We start from the raw sequence: 17,783 nt of genomic DNA on the forward strand, positions 1-17,783 counted from the left end.
CGGTTTGTTTTGAAGGCTACAATTATTTTGTGGGATTTTGTTTTGCCAATTCAACGTGGAAACTAAAATAGGGCTTCCTCATGTAAGTACCTAAATGTTTCTGACATTTACAGGGCAGGCCCGATGAATAGAAGCAATCAAAACATTGCCCCACTTGCTCTTCTAGTGTCTCTCTTCCTTTAACTTGCATAGATGTTTCCTTCGCTTACTTAAGCTCTTGCTAGATGTTTCCTTGCATAGATGTTTCCTTTGCTTCCTTTAACTTGCATAGATGTTTCCTTCGCTTACTTGAGCTCTTTCTACAATACTTCAAGTTGTTTTCCCAATACATCTTGTAGTTCACCATCCCTACTTTTCTCACTTTGTAAGCTTGTCAATGCTGCTTGAAGTTGTTCTATTTGATTTTGTAACTTTTGCTTTTCTTCACCCAAAGTTTCTTGTAGACCGACTCACGCTGTAAGCCCTCGCCCGCTTCTTCCATCTTCCTTAGCAGTCGGATAACAAGGCTTTGTGAAGTTGCTTGAGCTGCTCTTCAAGTGTTTGCGTCAACCACCCCACTCGAAGAACCTAAGCAATAAGCATCCCTTTTTCTTCCTGCAATGCAAACACCTTTGCTTGCAGATCTTCAAATGTCTTCTATAGTAGCCCTTGAAGCTCAAACCTTTTTTTCTTCTCACCTTCTGAGTGTTGACCTCCTCCCTTAGTTTTAGAACTTGGTCTGCTCCTAAGGAAACCTCATCAGCGAGTGTGTGTTTTCTCTTCATGCACAATTGTCAATTACTGTTGCAATTCCTCATTGTAACTCTGTTAGTTAGTCTCCATTTCCTGCTCTTGTCGCAACGCACCTTCCTCTAATCTAGTTAAGAGATTGCTCTCATCCTCTCTAGAATGATCGAGTTCCTTTGGCCCAATGCAACTCATGCCCGCTATGCTACAAACTTTCGACCTTGTTTGTAATTCTGTAACGATCTGGCCGCGTCCATGCTCCATCTGGCCACAACTTGGAGGTTTAAGAAGAGCCGTTGGCAAAAAATGCTTCATTCCTTCATTTGGGTAGAGAACAGATCAATCAGGGAATGACACTACATTCTGTGGGAGGCCATGAAGGTTCCAAAGGCAGTGGGGGAATTGGGGTTCCTTGACATCGATTTCCATAATGTTGCCCTGCTTGGATAGTGGATACCTAGGATGTTTCTTTGTCATGCCCTGTGGGTGGAGTGTTGCAAGTGGTTTTTGCAGAATGCAAAAGGGAAAGGGGTGGGTTGCCTGGTGGGATGTCTGTGCTGCAAAATCTTTATACAGAAAAGGAATTAGGCTATGGATTTATTTGTATGAGCATGTTGGAGATCAATTTGTATGTGAAGGGATCAATATGCTCCATTGGATAGGGAGTCAACCCTGCTCTCGAGGTCCCAAACAATATCTTGGACGGATGGCCAACAAATTGCATCCATGTGCAGGGTTGAAGGTTAACCAATGGTCCTGCATAATTTGGAACATTTAACTAGAGTCCAGGCGACTTGGTGTTTTATGTAGGGTGTTTCAAGAGCTTCATGTTTTAGTTTTCTCCGTAGGGCAAAAGATTGCCCACACTACATAAATTCTTGTAGTTGTAGAATGGAGTCATAAGAAGAGTAACACTACCACATGACGCATTCGCTTGAGCCAATTGATGCTCATCATTGTTGGACTTGGACTCTCTAGGCTAGAGGGGACTCGGGAGGGCTTCAAACCCCGAAGTCCCCCCTCCTAATAATAATAATAAGCGCCCACCACTTAATTTCTTTTCTTTTGGACAAAATCAATCAATCAAAGAGACTCGCGGAACACTTGGCGGCTGCTTGCGCTTTTCTCTCACACCAAACCAATCACTCAACTTCTCTTCCGCACCCTTCCCCTCTGCTCGCCAATGTCTGCGTCTCGTAGCCCATCCTCCCCTTCCCCTCACATGCCCCGCACCAGCTCGGATCACCACCTCTCTCCAGGTTCTGTCCACCCTCCTAGTACAGCATAGCTTCTGTTCGGATGTGTTCTTTATCATTGCTTGACCTATATGTGGGTTCTGTTCTCCTTGCAGGTCCTGGTTGGTTTCCTCCTCGGATTTGTTTTCGGTTTTGAATTTACACCGCAGTGGCCAGTCAGGGGAGTTTCTGGACTGGCCCATGCGCCAGGTCGATATAGCAAAGCTAGCTCGATTGAGCTATAAAATTTGAACCTTTGATCGTCAATTATTTTCGTATACGCCACGTTCTGGTTGGCTGAGCGTAGGTGAGATGACAGGCAGCGACAACAGTGCTAGCAGAGGGCGAGTCACACTAGCGGAGGTAGAAGGTGTAGGCAAAAATCATACTCGCCCAATTTGCAATCCGGTGCCCAGATCTACTCCACTCACGTTATCGGAGGTCCTTTTAGCTCTTCAAGAGACTCAAGAACAAAGAAATCGCCGTATTCGCAACCTGTTTGACTTTTTTGACACGTCTCATAAGGGATACTTGGATCATTCTGATGTCGAGGAAGGATTCCGAGCTCTTGCAATTCCTTCACAGTACAAATATGCGAAGGATTTGTTAAACGTATGCGATGCCAATCGTGATGGTCGAGTGGATTTTGAAGAATTTCACCGATACATGGATGATAAAGAGCTTGAGCTGTATAATATTTTCAGGGAAATAGATGTGAAGCACAATGGTTGCATCTTGCCAGAGGAGCTCCGAGATGCTTTGTATCGTGCAGGTTGCCACCTTTCCACTCTTCCATCAACCAAGAATTGCAGCGGATAAGTGGGTAAATCATAGCATAGCAAGAGCTGTCATTGATTTAAACAGGGAAAAAACACAATCATGGACATTTAACAAATAATTAATGGATTCTATACCCTCGCAGTGCTGCATTACTTGTGCATTTCTGATGTTGTGTAGAATTCTTGGTTTCTGAATAATCCATCAGAATTAGGAAATGAATAACAAGCGGTAGCATAGCTGTGGCAGCGACTTACTGTTTGGTTTTCATATGTGGAGGAGGAATATATTACAAGTCGAGTCATTGGGTTCCATGCTGCTTGAAGCTGATAATGGTCTAATACTGCTGTCTGCTTGCTTTTTGGCTTCTTAAACAATCCACCTCACATACGCATATCTGAGACATTCACATGCCTTGATTCAGGCTCAATACTTTCTGGAATTACGTAGCCTGCTTCCTTACATCCTCTATACCAAAGGAGATGCCTTGAATGTAAAATTCAAGTGCTACTAGTGCCAATGTTTAGGGAACCTTTCATGAAAAAAACAAAAATGGTTTATGGGATCCGGCAGATATCTATTAAGTTTTTACAAGAGGCTGCTGAGGTTATTGTGGAGTTGCCTTCGAATCAGGCATGAAATTTTACCAATCGTGGGACTGGCTTCAGCTGCTTTTGAAAATTTGCTGATTTATCCATTCCTGTAGTTAAAATGTCTAAGGTTGAAGTGCATGTGCCCATATGGGAACTGGTCTATAAAATTTAAAACATGAGGTATCAATTTCCAAGAGACCTTTCTTCCTGTTAGCTCCCTGCCTTCATTTACGATTGGAAATTTTAGATTTTTGCATGGTTCATCCCCAAAAATGTTATATTCAAAGGGGTTTGGGAAAGCTCACACATTGTGGATCCACTTTTTGCCAATGAGTCAGATGATCCATGTGATACTGAGTGTGGAAGGTTATTACTCCTCATCTGTGAGGATGGGGGGACAGGGTAAGGGCTTGATTGTCTGTGCAGATGAGCTGCCAACCAGTGGAAGTGAGGATGTCCGCTACGAAAAGACTCCGGGTGCAACTGAAGGACCATGGGGCTCCATAGTTTCATTGAGGCTCTTGAACACTGGAGCTACAAAGGGAACTGATTTTCCTTTTGATCCAAGTGGTGCTACTGATCATGATATCCACGGTATGCAATCAATTGACATTCAACCCACTCGTGGCATGTAAGGTCATAAGCCTACATCTTTTCTAGTGGAGCATCAGGTTGCTATGCCTTGTAGGCAAGGAATGATCTAAAAATGTAATGATTAAAATTGATATTTCCTAGAGCTGCAGCTGGATGGGTGCTGCGTAGGTTTATCACTCATCACACCATTGGCCATATGAAGCGGCTGCCTGCAGCTGAGCCGTATTCAGGCAGGGAGCCTCTCTTGTAAGACGATAGCCAAGTGTTGGAAGCCCCATAGGAATTGACCAGAGCTAATGAAGAGGCCTGATGGGTGGAAGACCCATCACACCTATCTGCTACATCTGGGCTGTCCCCTTGGGTGGAAGCCCCAACAGAACTAAGTCTGGGGAATAGACAACTCTTTCTGGTGGTGGATCCAAGAGGCTCATCTATGGCAAATGCTGATGGGTCTGAGGTATCTCCAAGGTGGAAGACACACCCCTCATAGCTGTGAAAACCATTTGCTCCTCTGCTAAAGCTGATCCAGTTGACTAAGTTCCTGGGGGGAAGACCCAGAAGAACTAACTGGACATCTGATGTAATTGCATGAACTGACTGATCCTCTTGGGTGGAAACATTAAGAGAATAGGCTGTTGAAGCTGGATGGTCCCCATGGGTGGTAGACCCAAGAGTCTCATCATTTGGGCGTGCGGAATGAGCTAAGCGCGCCCCAGGGATGGAAGACTAAGAGCACCTTGTGGAAATGGCTGCACTACCCCCATGGGTGGAAGACCCTGAAGCACTGCATGTAGAACTGAATGATCCCCTGGATTGGTAGACCCAAGGGAAACCACTGTCTGTGCCGCTGCAAAATAGTCCACTGAACTGTGCTCGGAGATGAAAGACTCCGGAGCACATAAAGGACTTCCTGTTGATGCACGGTCTGTGGGTACTACGGATGAGGAGAGGAACTGTGAGCAAGCCATGAGAAACTGTTGGTGTTGTACAAGCATCTGCTCTTGGTCTTGCATGCATTGGAGGATATACTGCCAAGTCGGCATGATGTCTGGATCGATGCGGGGCTGCCTCAAGGTGTTCCTGTTCTAACAGAAGCCAGAAACAGTCCAATGTCGTTGCATCCCCTAACTACGACATGCGTGAGATGGACCTATGCTGCGGAACTTGGACACCCAAACCTCACTCATATGTTGGCTTGGAGCACTACTGGAGGTTGGGAGCTGAGTCCTGAAATGAGGAAGGCTGAGTGAGTGAAAAGGGGGGCTGAACCAGCCAACCTTGGGCTAGCACAACCGACGGCTGGTCGGTTTGGGCTGACCAGGCTGCTGGCCCTTGCCTATAAAACGAGGCCCTTTTGGGCCATTTCAGGAAGGCCTTAGGGCTGCCTATGCAGGGTACCCCTCTTGCCCTCTGTCCACACTGTGTGTCACCCTTGGGAACTCTCAAAGATTGCCAGATATGCTGCGATTTGCTGACTAGGCAGCCTTTTCTCACTGCCACCTGGGCTTGACCCTGGTACATGTGACAGAGCAGTTTGTTTTTTGCAATCAGCAGCAGGGATCCCTGAAGGGAGGCATAGTTTACTAAGATCCCAGGCAGCCTTCACTTCTCCTTTGGGCAGAGGAGATGTGACCGTTTATTTGAGCGTTTGGACTGGTTCTATGTTGGGGACTAGGCTATGCATAGAGGGGAAGCCACAGGCATCTCAGCAGGTACCACGATGTTGGATTCATCTAGGTATATCTGATTATACTCCACCTTGAGCTGTCTCGCCCGGATCTTCCCCAGAAGGGGATCTGTATTCGAGATAGTTTGCTTCAGGAAGCATAGGTCCAGCACTCCATTGCGGAGATTCGGCAATAGCCAGAGGGAGTGAAAACACTATGAAATCTTCCCAAAATCAACACTTTGCGAGCTGAACCAATTATTGTTGAGAATTCATAATCTCTCCCTCTCTCTCTCACACACACACACTTTTTTTTTTTTGTGAGAAGAAATCTTTTATTTCTATGGAATAATTACATTCATAGCTGCTTCAAAAAACGAAGTAGCTACTAGTCAACAAAAGATCTCAGTATAAGCTGTATACACATCCTGATCAATCAAACGAGTCTGAAAACAATCGTAGAATGATTGTTGCAGAGATCGTTTGAAGAAAAGAAAGGATGAAAATAGTGGATCACCAAAGACTCTATGATTTCTATCCATCCATAAAGTCCATAGGGTCCAATATCGCACCCATACAAAAAATAAATCAAAACCCTGTCTCTGGGGATGAAATCCAAACAACCAGAAAAATCTGCCAAAAGTAACAGTAGGAAATCGCTGTCGAAGCCTCTGTCTGATGAGAGCAATGAGATCAGAAGTGTTTGGACAGGACCAAAAGATATGAAGCACTGATTCAGTAGAGTGCGAGCATCTGTGACAAACAGCTGAAGCAATATGTCTGTGCGAGTAACTGTCCAGATGGAAAAATGCCAAGGAGAACGCGCCATAGGAAAAGCTGTTGTCGAAGAGGAACTTTGTAATGCCAAAGGAGACGCAGCCTTTTTCTCCACCACTTCATTGGACGATCCATATGGCAAACAGTATTTGCTCTGTTGGAAATCCAAGGTGGAGGTAATAACACTTTATATAGTGATGACACTGTAATATGTGAAAGCTTCAAAGGACGGACATATGAGGAAGGAGAGCGTAAAATCCAATCCTCAAGCCGATGCTGAATTTCTAAATGAGGTACCGGCAAGTACGGTTGGAGCATTGCTGAAATTTTATGCCATAAAGGACGATAATGAGCTCCCAAGCCATATTTGCGAGCAGCCAAAGAAAAAGATAGAATTGTGCCATCATCCTGAAGTACATCCGCCACAGATGAAATGCCTTTGAAGGAGAGAAAATAAGAACGTCGGGGTTCTTGTATGGCCAAAGGTGGATGGAATACTTTAGACCAAAAGAGATTCTCTACCCTCAAAGAGTTGCCTGAGAGAGAGTCCCTGCCTTTCCATTCCAAGTGGGATAGAATATGTTTCCAATCAAGAAGCAGAGAAGAGACAAAAGGGCATCCTCTGATCTTGCCTTGGATAGAGCCAAATAAAAATTCCCACTGAGTAGGCTGCCAATTCCCAAAAGCAGATGTATGAAGATGTAATAAGAGAGAGCGGATCATAAAAGCCCAAGGCTGATCTCCTTGTAGAAATTGCATCATCATTTTCCCCCTGTGAGCAAGCAAGTGCATTTGAATATTGAGAATGTTCAGACCCCTGTGCATCTTTGGAGAACAGAGACGATGCATGGAGAGTAATCTGAGACTTTTCTTGCCATGTTTTGAACGCCAGAAAATTTCCATGATAGCTGACATAAATGATACCAAATCTGTCGTAGTGAACATTGTGAGAGGCAGATAAAATTGTATGTATGCTATCAAAATGGATTGTGTAATTCGCAGACGAACATGTAATGGCCAAGTTGCAAGCTTCCAATATTCAAGTTTTGCCCTTAACTTTACTAGCACCCAATCAGTTTGTTGTGAACGGGTGAGTCCTCAGCCTAGAGGATAACCAAGATGTCGAATGAATTGAGAAGCAGGGACAATTTCCCCAGGCCACAAAAGATTGTGCGAGTCCTGTGCATGTAAAGGCAGCAATTTTGATTTTTGAAAATTTACCTGAAGGCCAGCAGCCAATCCATATGTAGAAAGAGCATGCATAATCATGGACAGATCAGCCCGAGTATTTTTTGGAGTAAAGAAAGAATCATCAGCATATGCTTGAGCAATCATGCTGCGACTGCCTAGAATCTCCAAACCGTGCAGCTGGTCAGTGTCCAAGAGGTGATCCAGATATTGAAGCAGTGGATGGGTGGCTATGGCAAAAAGTAAAGCACTCAGTGGACATCCTTGTCTGACAGAGCAAGCAAGAGTCCAGGATGGAGAAATATCTCCTGAAAGCATGCAGGCAGCTTCACTATCTTGATATAGCCAATTGATGAGTTGCTGCATTTTTGTGCCAAAACCCAAAGCCTGCATAGTCGATGAAATGAAATCCCACTGAACTGTATCAAAAGCCTTGGCAATATCAACTTGCAATAACAAAACATCCTGCTGTGTGTATAATTCCAATGTAAGCATTAGCAATGTTATCGGTGATATGCCTACGCGGGACAAAGCCATATTGTGCAGGATGCAACCCATCATGTAAAAACCCCTTTAGCCGAGTAACAATCATTTTGGTAGTGACTTTGTAAATTACGGGCATAAGAGTGATAGGTCTCCAGTCTGCCAAAGACTCACAAATTTGTTTTTTGGGAAGGAGTTTAATAAGACCTCTCTTCCATGTGTCTGGCATTTTCTGATGTTGCCATGCAGCGTTCACCATATATAGTAATGGATGCTTCAAAATAGGCCAGTATGCTAGAAAAAACTTGACTGTTAAACCATCCCATCCAGGGGATTTCCATCTGCCACATGATTTGATCGCATCTGACAGTTCCCTCTCAGTAAAGGGTTCCTCCAATTCCAAAGCTTGAGTAGGGGAAATTATTGGAGAAACATTTTGCAACAGTAAATTTCGTGCAAGCAAAACCTGTTGCGAGAGAGGAGCTGCAGAGCCAAATTGCTGGGAGTAGTGATGCACACAAACAGAGGCAAGCTGTGACCGTGTAGTAGTCCATGATCCATCGGGCATAAGCACTCTGCAAATTTCTGTTTTGATTCTCCTCTGATGCAAACTCTTGAAAAATTCTTTGGAGGAGCAACCTTTATCTGTGAAGGCTCTTTGTCTTGCTCTAGTCTCCCATTTTGCCAGTTTCCTGTGATCATTTAGTTTAAGACAATGTCTGGCCTGACATAGTGTGGTTTGCTCTTGCATGGACAACGAACGATAATGACTGAGTTCAGTGAGGTCTTGACAAGTAGACTTGGCCTGAGCAATGGTTTCCCTCAGAGTCTTCATGTAAGACTTGCCATAATCTCTAATCACCATTTGCATTTTAGAAATAAAAGAAACCGAGGCATCATCAGCTTGAAGATAGCTGCTAGAGGAAAGACAACGAGCTGCTTCAGTAACCATTGCCCTGAATTTAGCATGTTGCAAATAACTATTGTTGATGATTAGATGTCGCCGTTGTGGCAATCTATCTTCTGGCATCTTATGAAAAGATAACCGCAGCCATAGTGGTGCATGGTCTGAATGCACAAAGGCATAGTCAATCCACATTTTGCATGCGAAATCCCCATTTTGTTGGGGAGCGACACTATACCAACGATCCAGTCTTGCCTGATAAGCAGAGAGAGCATTATGTTGAAAAGTGTAGCCCGGTGACAAAGGCTGCAATTCCTTCCAAAGGTCAACCAGATTCGAATGCAAAAGTAGTTGAGACCATGCATGCCTTTCAGGAGATAACATATGATCGTGGCTGGAAGTGTTGTCTCCCTGTTGTGGAGCATTATTGAAATCCCCACATATGTAGGCATGATATCTCCACGGGTATTGTTGCATAGCATCCCAAATTACAGTTCTATCTCGAGATGACTGAGGTGCATAAACTGAAGCAAATTCAAACACCTCTCCTCTAATAATGCATTGAAGAACAAGCCATCTGCCTTTGTTGTCATTTAATGCAATGACTGGTTGAAGCTCATGTTTGATCAGAAGGACAACCCCTGAGAAAGAGTGCTCCCCAGCATAGAAAATGTCATACCCACAGTAGTGTCCTGTCTTGCCTGCATAAATATGTTGGTTGTGCTCTTGTAATGCCACTATGTCAGGCTGAAATCTGTTGATGTACAGCCACACAGATTTCCATTTCCTACTGTCACTCATGCCCTGGACATTGAGTGTAAAACAGGTGATGTGAGCAGTCATATATACAGATATTTATAGTAATGTAACAACTATGTACAGCAGCAAAAAGTATAAGGTCAACCTTGCATTTCTATCTCAGGGTCGAGGCCTCGCCCCTGAGAAGAAGTAGTCGCCTGAGAAGTAGACAGCAAAGCAGCAACCGCTTCTTCAGGGAAGAGTGTTCTGCTGGCTGTTACTGCAGCCCATGTAATCCCAATTCCTGTATTGATCTCTGGGGTGTTTCCGCTAGAAGATGCACCATTCCAAGTGCGGGGGGGTGGAATTCTTCGAGCAGAAATAACTTTTCTTGGGCTCTGCCAGCCATCAGTTGAAGGTTGCTTTCCTTTGGGCAAGGATTGAGTAGCAGGAGGTGAATGTGAAGTGAGATTCGCATGGATAACTACTGAATCTTTGCCTTTATCCTGACTTCTAGACTGCTGTCTACTGCTTTCATTTTTGTTGGCAATTGGAGTAGGAGCATCTTTGGTGGGCATGTGGACTGGCAAGGTGACATGAGGCATTTTATGTGAGTTCAGCGGACACTGTGAGGCCATGTGTCCAAACTTTTTGCATTCAAAACAGGCCCCTGCAAATAAGCCCCATTTGAGTTTATAAAATGCACTCCCCATGTTTACATTATTCACCGTGACTGCCGGTGTGGGATTATCAGTATCCCAGAGAATGCAAAATCTGTTTGAATTACCATTTGGCCGTGGTGGGCAGACCACTTTACCTAAAGAGGCTGCAATTTTAGGCAAAAGTGCGGCCATGCATTGGGGGAAATCAACAACTTCAACCCAGACTGGGCATCTGTGTCTGATTAAAGCCTGAAAGTCCCTTGTGGGAGACCATGGCAAGACATGCACCATTTGCTGCCCAAAAAAGAGAGGTGAATGTTCCAAAAGCATTTGTCTGTGGATCTCATCCACCATGATAACCTCGAAAAAGCCCCTGGCTGCATAGTGTACTTTACGAACAAAAGAGCCAGCCAATGTGCGTGTCAGCCAGTTGCCTATCTCTGCAGCAGGTGGCATCCGGCCTGGAAAGAATAATATAACTGCGTTCTTGGCATACTCTCTGACTGGATCCACAATTTCATCAACCTCAACCATGAGGCCAACTGAGGGAACCGAGTCTTTCCAGTCTTTTCTCGTATCTGCAAATCCTTCATGCATTACATCATATACTAGTTGAGCCTCAAGTGTGTCATGCATCGGGTCATGCTGACCCTCAACCTGCTTTTGCTTCTTGCAGGGAGCCGAGCGCTCCTTTTGAAATGTTTTTTCATATGAATACTCTGCCATGACTTGGTAAGAAAAGGAGCTTGAGGATGAAGTACCTGTAAGAGGGTAGAAGAAGCCAAAAAAACCAGTCCCAAAGAAATATCCACCGGGAGCTCACAAAAGAAGAGAGGAAGAGTATAGCTGTAAGGCAGGTAGGACAAGATTGGACGACGATGCTGAGTTGTACGGAGGTATGTACGGGCTGCAGTGAAAGAAAAAAGACAGTACGATGGTACGATTGAGAACGTGAAGACTGGCCTGTACGGGAAGGTACGACGTACGGAAAGGTACGGCGTATGGGCGAAGTACGGAAAGATACTAGTGTACGGACACCGTACGTAATCGTACAAATGTACGAACCTCTCTCACACACACACACACACACACACACACACACACACTTTTTTTTTAGTGAAATCTTTTATTTCTGCGTGGGAAACCTCAGAAAGAGGTGAAAACCCACCAATAAGTACAAGGTGAAAATTTACGAGTAAAACCTCAAAGAGAAAAACTCATGAGGCAACCAAGTAAAAAAATTACATATCAGTTGGAGGAGAATCCAACAAAACATCATCCATTTTCAAACTATTGGCCTATTAAAACTGATGCAAGGGAGTGACAGCGCCATCAATAAAACAGAGTTGTTTTTCCCCCTTGTGATTCTTCTTAAGATAAGCGGGTAGCCGAAACTTTTGATCCACAGGGTCAAAAATCTGCTGCAACCAAGGATGAAAGGACTCCAAAGAAAAAGGAACATCTGGATCGGAAGCTGAGAGGCTCGGTAAAGGATCATGCATAGTGGAAGGAACATGAAACTCCACAGTAATATCTGCATCCTTAAAAATAGGAGGATTACCAGAATTCGAGCGACTGCGTTCGAGCGAGGAATTTCATAAATTTTGACATTCTAGTGTGGTGTTTTATGTTCAAAAAGTAGCATGCATTGCTTACTTTTACGGTTGTTGTCCTACCCATGATATTGTGTGAGTAATCAATTGTCTTATAGACAAACAACAATTTCTGAAAATGTTTGGCAATATTTTTCAAGGGTCAACGACGGAGGGGTGGAAGAAAGGTGTCAAAGTATGTGTTTTTCTTGTGCAATTTCCATTTTCAAGGCAAAAAAATAATGGGAGGAGGATTCTCCCTAGAGGCTGCGATATCGCGGCCTGTTGGGAGGCTCCTCTTGCCAATTTTATTTGGGCCATAACTTAGTCAATCGGGCTCCAAATATGGTCATGTTTGCAGTCAAAACGATCGGAATGATATGAATGAATACATTTATCATGTTAAAGTGTCAAAATTCTAGATATTTAGAAAGTTTATACTTATCTTTGTTTCATGAGAGCCGGACCTTATCAAACTCTATATTTAATTATGACCATGGATTTTTCTCACTTAGAGTTTGGGTCCTTGGTTTCCTCCCTCCATCCTAGAGGTGTATACATGGTCAAGGACATATGAAGGTGATCCATATTTAGTTAGCATCATCATGGTCATAAGGTGATCAATAATTTATTATAAAGAAAGTACTTGGAGACAAATAAAACAATACTGAAGACTAATGATAGCTGAAGAAGAAATATATATCACAAACGGAACTCAATACAAGAGAAGATATGAGAGAGAAGCTTTGGAGGGAGCAAACATCAATCCTCCAGGGAAGGCAACTGTAGTGGACTTCTGCACCAGCTCCACAAGTTGGAACTGAACCAAATCTGAGACAGCAAACTGATGCAAGGGTTGCTGCAGATTTGGAATAAAAAGAACATTATCTGGAGCAGAAGTTGGGGGCAGATCTGGAGCAGGAAGGAGGGACAGATCTGGAGCAGGAAGGAGGGACAGATCTGGTGCAGGAAGAAGACAGATCTGGAACTGAAAAAGGAGGCAGATTTGGAGCTGGAAGGAGGGACAGATCTGGTACAGGAAGAAGGCAGATCTGAAACTGAAAAAAGAGGCAGCCAGGAGGCAGAAGAGGAGGCAGCTAGGAGGCAAAAGAGGAGGCAGCAGCTCAGGGTGTGCAGGAACCTCAGGAGCATGAGATAGTGAGGAGCACCTAGGCCCCCCCCCTTTAAATAGGGAAGGGCCAGTCGGTCAACCAGCTGGTCGGCCAGCTGGTTGGCCTAGATTTGGCTGACCTGGCCAGTTTGGTCGGCCAGATATTGACCGACCATGTCAGTCTGGTCGGCCAGAATGTGGCCACTTGTGGCCTCCGATCCTGGGGCCTGTTTTTGACAGGGTTTTGGTTTTGATTGTTGGCCTGACGGAGATTCACCTGTGGCGTTTTTACCTGTAATTTATCGGACCTTTGCGCCAGTTTGGCCTTTGATTATCCTGTCCTCTAGAATTGGAGATTGCCTAGCTTAACACCCCCTCTCAATGTCCAATGTAGAAAGGAGAAGCAAAGAGGTGTTCGAGGAGTGATCTATCTTCTTCATCAGCCTTAAAAAAAAAATAAAATAAAAATAAAATAAAGGGTTTTCATTTAGATGAAGATGCCTACAAAGTAGGTTTTCATCTTCACTAAATGCCCAGATGATGGTACAAAAAGAAGTACTTTAAGGAGTGCCCTCGCAGGGGATTTGTTCACTTCCTTAAGCACAAGTACACAAACTGCTAAGAAGAAGGAGGCGGTATACCAATCCCCAACTGTGGGCTGAGATGCTCAAGAGTAGGGCGGTTAACCGGCTTGGTAAGAATGTCAGCATGATTATCGGCAGCTGGAACATAGATCAATCGAATAGTACCTAATTCCACTTGCTCGCGAGTAAAATGAAAGTGTACACCAACATGTTTGGTGTGGTTGGAAAAAATGGGATTGCCGGCGAGAGCGATGGCACTTTTGTTGTCGACGTAGAGGATCGTTGGTTCAGTACAAGGAAAGTGTAGCTCTGCCCAAAACTGTCGGAGATATATGGCCTCTGTGGTACAATCATACAAGGCCCGGTATTCAGCCTCAGTAGAAGAGCCAGCAACAGTTTCTTGTTTACGGCTAGACCAAGAAACAGGTGCCGAACCGAATGAGAAAATGTAGCCGCCATGAGAACGGCGATTGTCCGGGTTGCCAGCCCAGTCGGAATCAGTGTATCCCTGTAGTGTTAGTCCTGGTCTGAAATGTAAACCATAAGAGTAAGTACCACGTATGAACCGCAAGATACGAATACATGCATGCCAATGAGTGAGCTTGGGTTCATTAAAGTACTGACTGAGAATGGAAACTGAGTAAGCAAGATCCGGACGAGTGTGAATGAGCTAGAGCAGCTTGCCAACAACCTGACGATAGAGATGTTCATCAAAGGGAGGAGACTCCGAGTCTTTTGAGAGCTTGACTGTGGGATCTAAGGGAGTGGTAGCGAGCTTAGGCTCGTGGGGAATGATCTGATCAAGGAGTTGAAGAGCATATTTCTGTTGAGAAACAAAAATGCCACCAGAATGCTGAACAACTTCCATACCCAAGAAATAGGAGAGAAGACGAAGATCGGTCATCTCGAATGTGGTGCTGAGTTGAGTTTTAATAAATTGAAGTGTGGTGGAAGTAGAGCCCAAAAGCAAAAAATCATCTACGTAGAGTAAGATAAAGCAGACCCCCTCTGAAGATTGATGGATATATAAATTCAGATCAAAAGGAGTGGAATGAAACCCATTAGTTTTGAGGAAGGTGTCTATTCTGTGGAACCACGATCGAGGTGCTTGTTTAAGCCCATAAAGAGCTTTGCGGAGACGGAATATCTTATTTTCATGGCCAGGAGGAGAAAAACCAGGTGGGGGAGTCACATAGACTTCCTCATCAAGGTAGCCATTGAGAAAGGCACTCTTGACATCCATCTGATAGATAGACCAGCGGTGATGAGCGGCTAGGGCGAGAAGAAGGCGAAAGGAAGTTAATCGAGTAGTAGGGGCAAAGGTTTCCTCATAATCGATACCATGTTTTTGGCGAAATCCTTGCACTACTAAGTGAGCTTTGTACTTGTCCAGTGTTCCATCGGCTTTGAGTTTTGTTCGGAAGATCCACTTGGTTCCTATGACCTTTTTGTGAGTAGGTCGATCGACCAAAATCTAGGTCTCATTGTGATCAATGCTCTCAAGCTCCTGTTCCATGGCACGATGCCACGCAGGATGTTGAATTGCTTCCTGCCAAGTGGCAGGTTCAGAATGTATGCTATAGGCTGTGGTAAAAATGGAGGCGGTGGTAGTGGAAGAAGTTGTTCGAGTAGAGCGTCGAGGACCGGGAGGAGGAAGTTCTAAGGGAATAATCCTGGAATCCTTCATAGTTTGTCGATACCAGCGTGGCAGCGGGTCGTGAGGAGAAGCAATGGGTGGAGAGAAAGTAGTTTTGGGGGGAGAGAAAGAAGTTTCAGGAGGAGAGAGAAATTTCGGGTGGAGAGTTGTCTGAGGGAACAGGAGTAGATACGTCATCAGCAGAGAGAATAGAGGAATTTTTGAGAACATCTCTTTCATTGAAGACCACATCTCGGCGAACCAAAACTTTGTTTGTGCGAGGATCAAATAAGCGATAAGCTTTGGCTTTTGCTGAGTAGCCAACTAGAAGTAGAAGTTCAGCACGAGGTTCTAGTTTACCACGAGTACTAGAAGGCCTCAAAAGGCGTCATGTTTGGGATGGGCTGAGTAGGGCAATGATTAAGGAGATAGACAGAAGTATTCACAGCTTCTGGCTAGAGACGTTCAGGCAACTCGGTTGCAAAAAGCATGGAACGGGCCATGTTCATGACTGTGCGTTGTCTCCGTTCGACACGAGCATTTTGGGAGGGCGAATTTGAGATGTAAGATGGCGTTGGATACCATGCTCGTGAAGGAAGTGAGTGAATTCATGGGAAATGAATTCACCACCATTATCACTACGAGCAATCCCAATAGACTTTCCCGTTTGGTTCATGACCAAGCGAGCCCAAGTAGCAAAGAAGGAAAAAGTGTCAGATTTCTCTTTCATGAAGAACACCCATTGATATCGAGAGTAATCATCCACAATTAAGAAGAAATATTGTGAGCCATTCAGTGAAGGAACAGGAGATTTGCCACTAATATCGAGGTGGATTAGACGCAATATCTCACTGGCTCAAGAAGTGGAATGAGAAGGAAAAGGAGTTCGGCTTTGTTTGCCTAATTGGCATGGACGACAAATATCTTTGGCTTGCGATAATTTAGGTAGGCCATCAACCAGATGATCCCGAGACATTTCATATAAAGAGTCATAGGACAAATGTCCCAGACGATAATGCCATAATCGTTCTGTGTCAGTTGGATCTTTCAGGGTAGCAAGACCATAAAGCCGATGAAACTCAGAGCCGGTATTGGAGGGAGTCTCAAGAAATTGAGTTATGAGGTACAAACCATGAGGTTGGGCTTCGCCCCGAGCTAAAAGGAGTCCCGAGGTCTCATCTATGATGTCGACATGCATCTTTGTAAATAGCACCGTGCGACCAAGAAGGCAAAGTTGATGGACGGAAAGAAGATTGACCCCTAATTGGGGGACATAAAACACTTGATCCAATTGAGCAAGATTGGGGCCTTTGTTAGTATCAAATGTGATTGAACCAACACCCTGAATAGTAGCAACAGAGTTATTGCCACAACGGACTCCCCCTGTTGCCGGTTGGCGAGAAATGAAGAGATCATGATGAGGAGTCATATGATGAGTGGCTCCACTATCCACAATCCAAGGGGATTTAGAGCTACATGGAAGAGTATGAAATGCTGATCCAGATATGGATGGGGAGGAGTCAAGCTCGGTCAAAAACTTTTTCTGCCCAAAAAATAAAACGTGGATCTCACCACCCTTTAATCTGTGAAGGCTGGTTTCATGACCATCAGTCGAAGCGCCTTAATTATGGCCAAGTCTCCTTGGCACATTTTGGTTAACTGAAGGTAACCCTCTTGGCGTAAGCCAAGTCTCGTTGATTCCTCTAGTTCATCTATGAAGAGTTCAAAGACTGTGGGGGAGAAGGGGCAGCCTTGTTTCACTCCTATGCTTATCTCCCTCTGTTATAGCCCTGAGAGTAATCAAGTGATCCATTGTGGAATGTTCAGGTCTAAAACCAGCCTGAGAGGGGGCTCTAACATTTGAGAATTCTGCCCATGTGCTTATTCTTCTCTCTTGTAACTTTCCAAACAATTTTGCCATGAGACTGCTTATGGGTATTGTCCTATAATTCTTTGTTTCCGCTTTTGAAAGTTGGGACCAAAGTATATACTTGCCAACTTTGTGGGAAACCCTCAATTATAGCCTTATTCAATATTTCCTGGATCTTTTGGTGGAGATCATCCCCTCCTCATTTAATCGTCTTGGCTATAAGATCTTGTGGGTCTTTTGCTTTTGCATTCATGAGCCTTTGCATGTGTTTTGATACCTGTTTGGTTGAAAAAAGATCTTGTAGAGGGCTATTTGAGGTCTTCCAATTACAAGTTCTCCATCATTTGTCTCATAAAGATTTCTGATACGTGCAATCAAGCTTTCCAATTTCAGTCGGCATTTTGAAGTGTAGTCACTTGGAGGGTGTTTTGATCTCAGAATTAAAATGGAAGTACCTTGCACCCAAAATCAGTAGAACTTACAAGAGAAAATCAAGGAAGGAGTGTGGTAGACTATTCATTATGCAGCCCCAAACAGTAAAAAATATCAGAACTACATTGGCAAGAAACTAATGGAGCCCCCAACCAGCCCCTTGAGTCTCACAACTCAGCCACTCAAGGTGAAAATGGGACAAAGCAGGCTTAAGA

At 44.3% G+C, this 17,783-nt stretch overlaps 1 protein-coding gene across 3 annotated transcripts in view; it reads left to right on the top strand.

The window, feature by feature from the left end:
* Positions 1-1,774: 1,774 nt before the first annotated feature.
* Positions 1,775-17,783, top strand: part of LOC147892250 (calcium-dependent mitochondrial ATP-magnesium/phosphate carrier protein 3-like) — a 32,443-nt gene continuing 16,434 nt past the window's right edge. For all 3 annotated transcript variants that reach the window (XR_015542442.1, XM_087388132.1, XM_087388133.1), the window contains exons 1-2: positions 1,775-1,985; positions 2,078-2,733. Coding sequence is in view for 2 of the 3 variants with exons in the window: in XM_087388132.1 (XP_087244258.1) it covers positions 2,274-2,733 (460 nt within the window). In the remaining variant the exon portion in view is untranslated. The remainder of the gene's footprint in view (positions 1,986-2,077; positions 2,734-17,783) is intronic.

This window comes from Dipteris shenzhenensis, chromosome 17, assembly GCF_047967505.1.
Source record: "Dipteris shenzhenensis isolate YYH24624 ecotype China chromosome 17, Dip_SZ_1.0, whole genome shotgun sequence".
Classification (NCBI taxonomy): Eukaryota; Viridiplantae; Streptophyta; class Polypodiopsida; order Gleicheniales; family Dipteridaceae; genus Dipteris; species Dipteris shenzhenensis.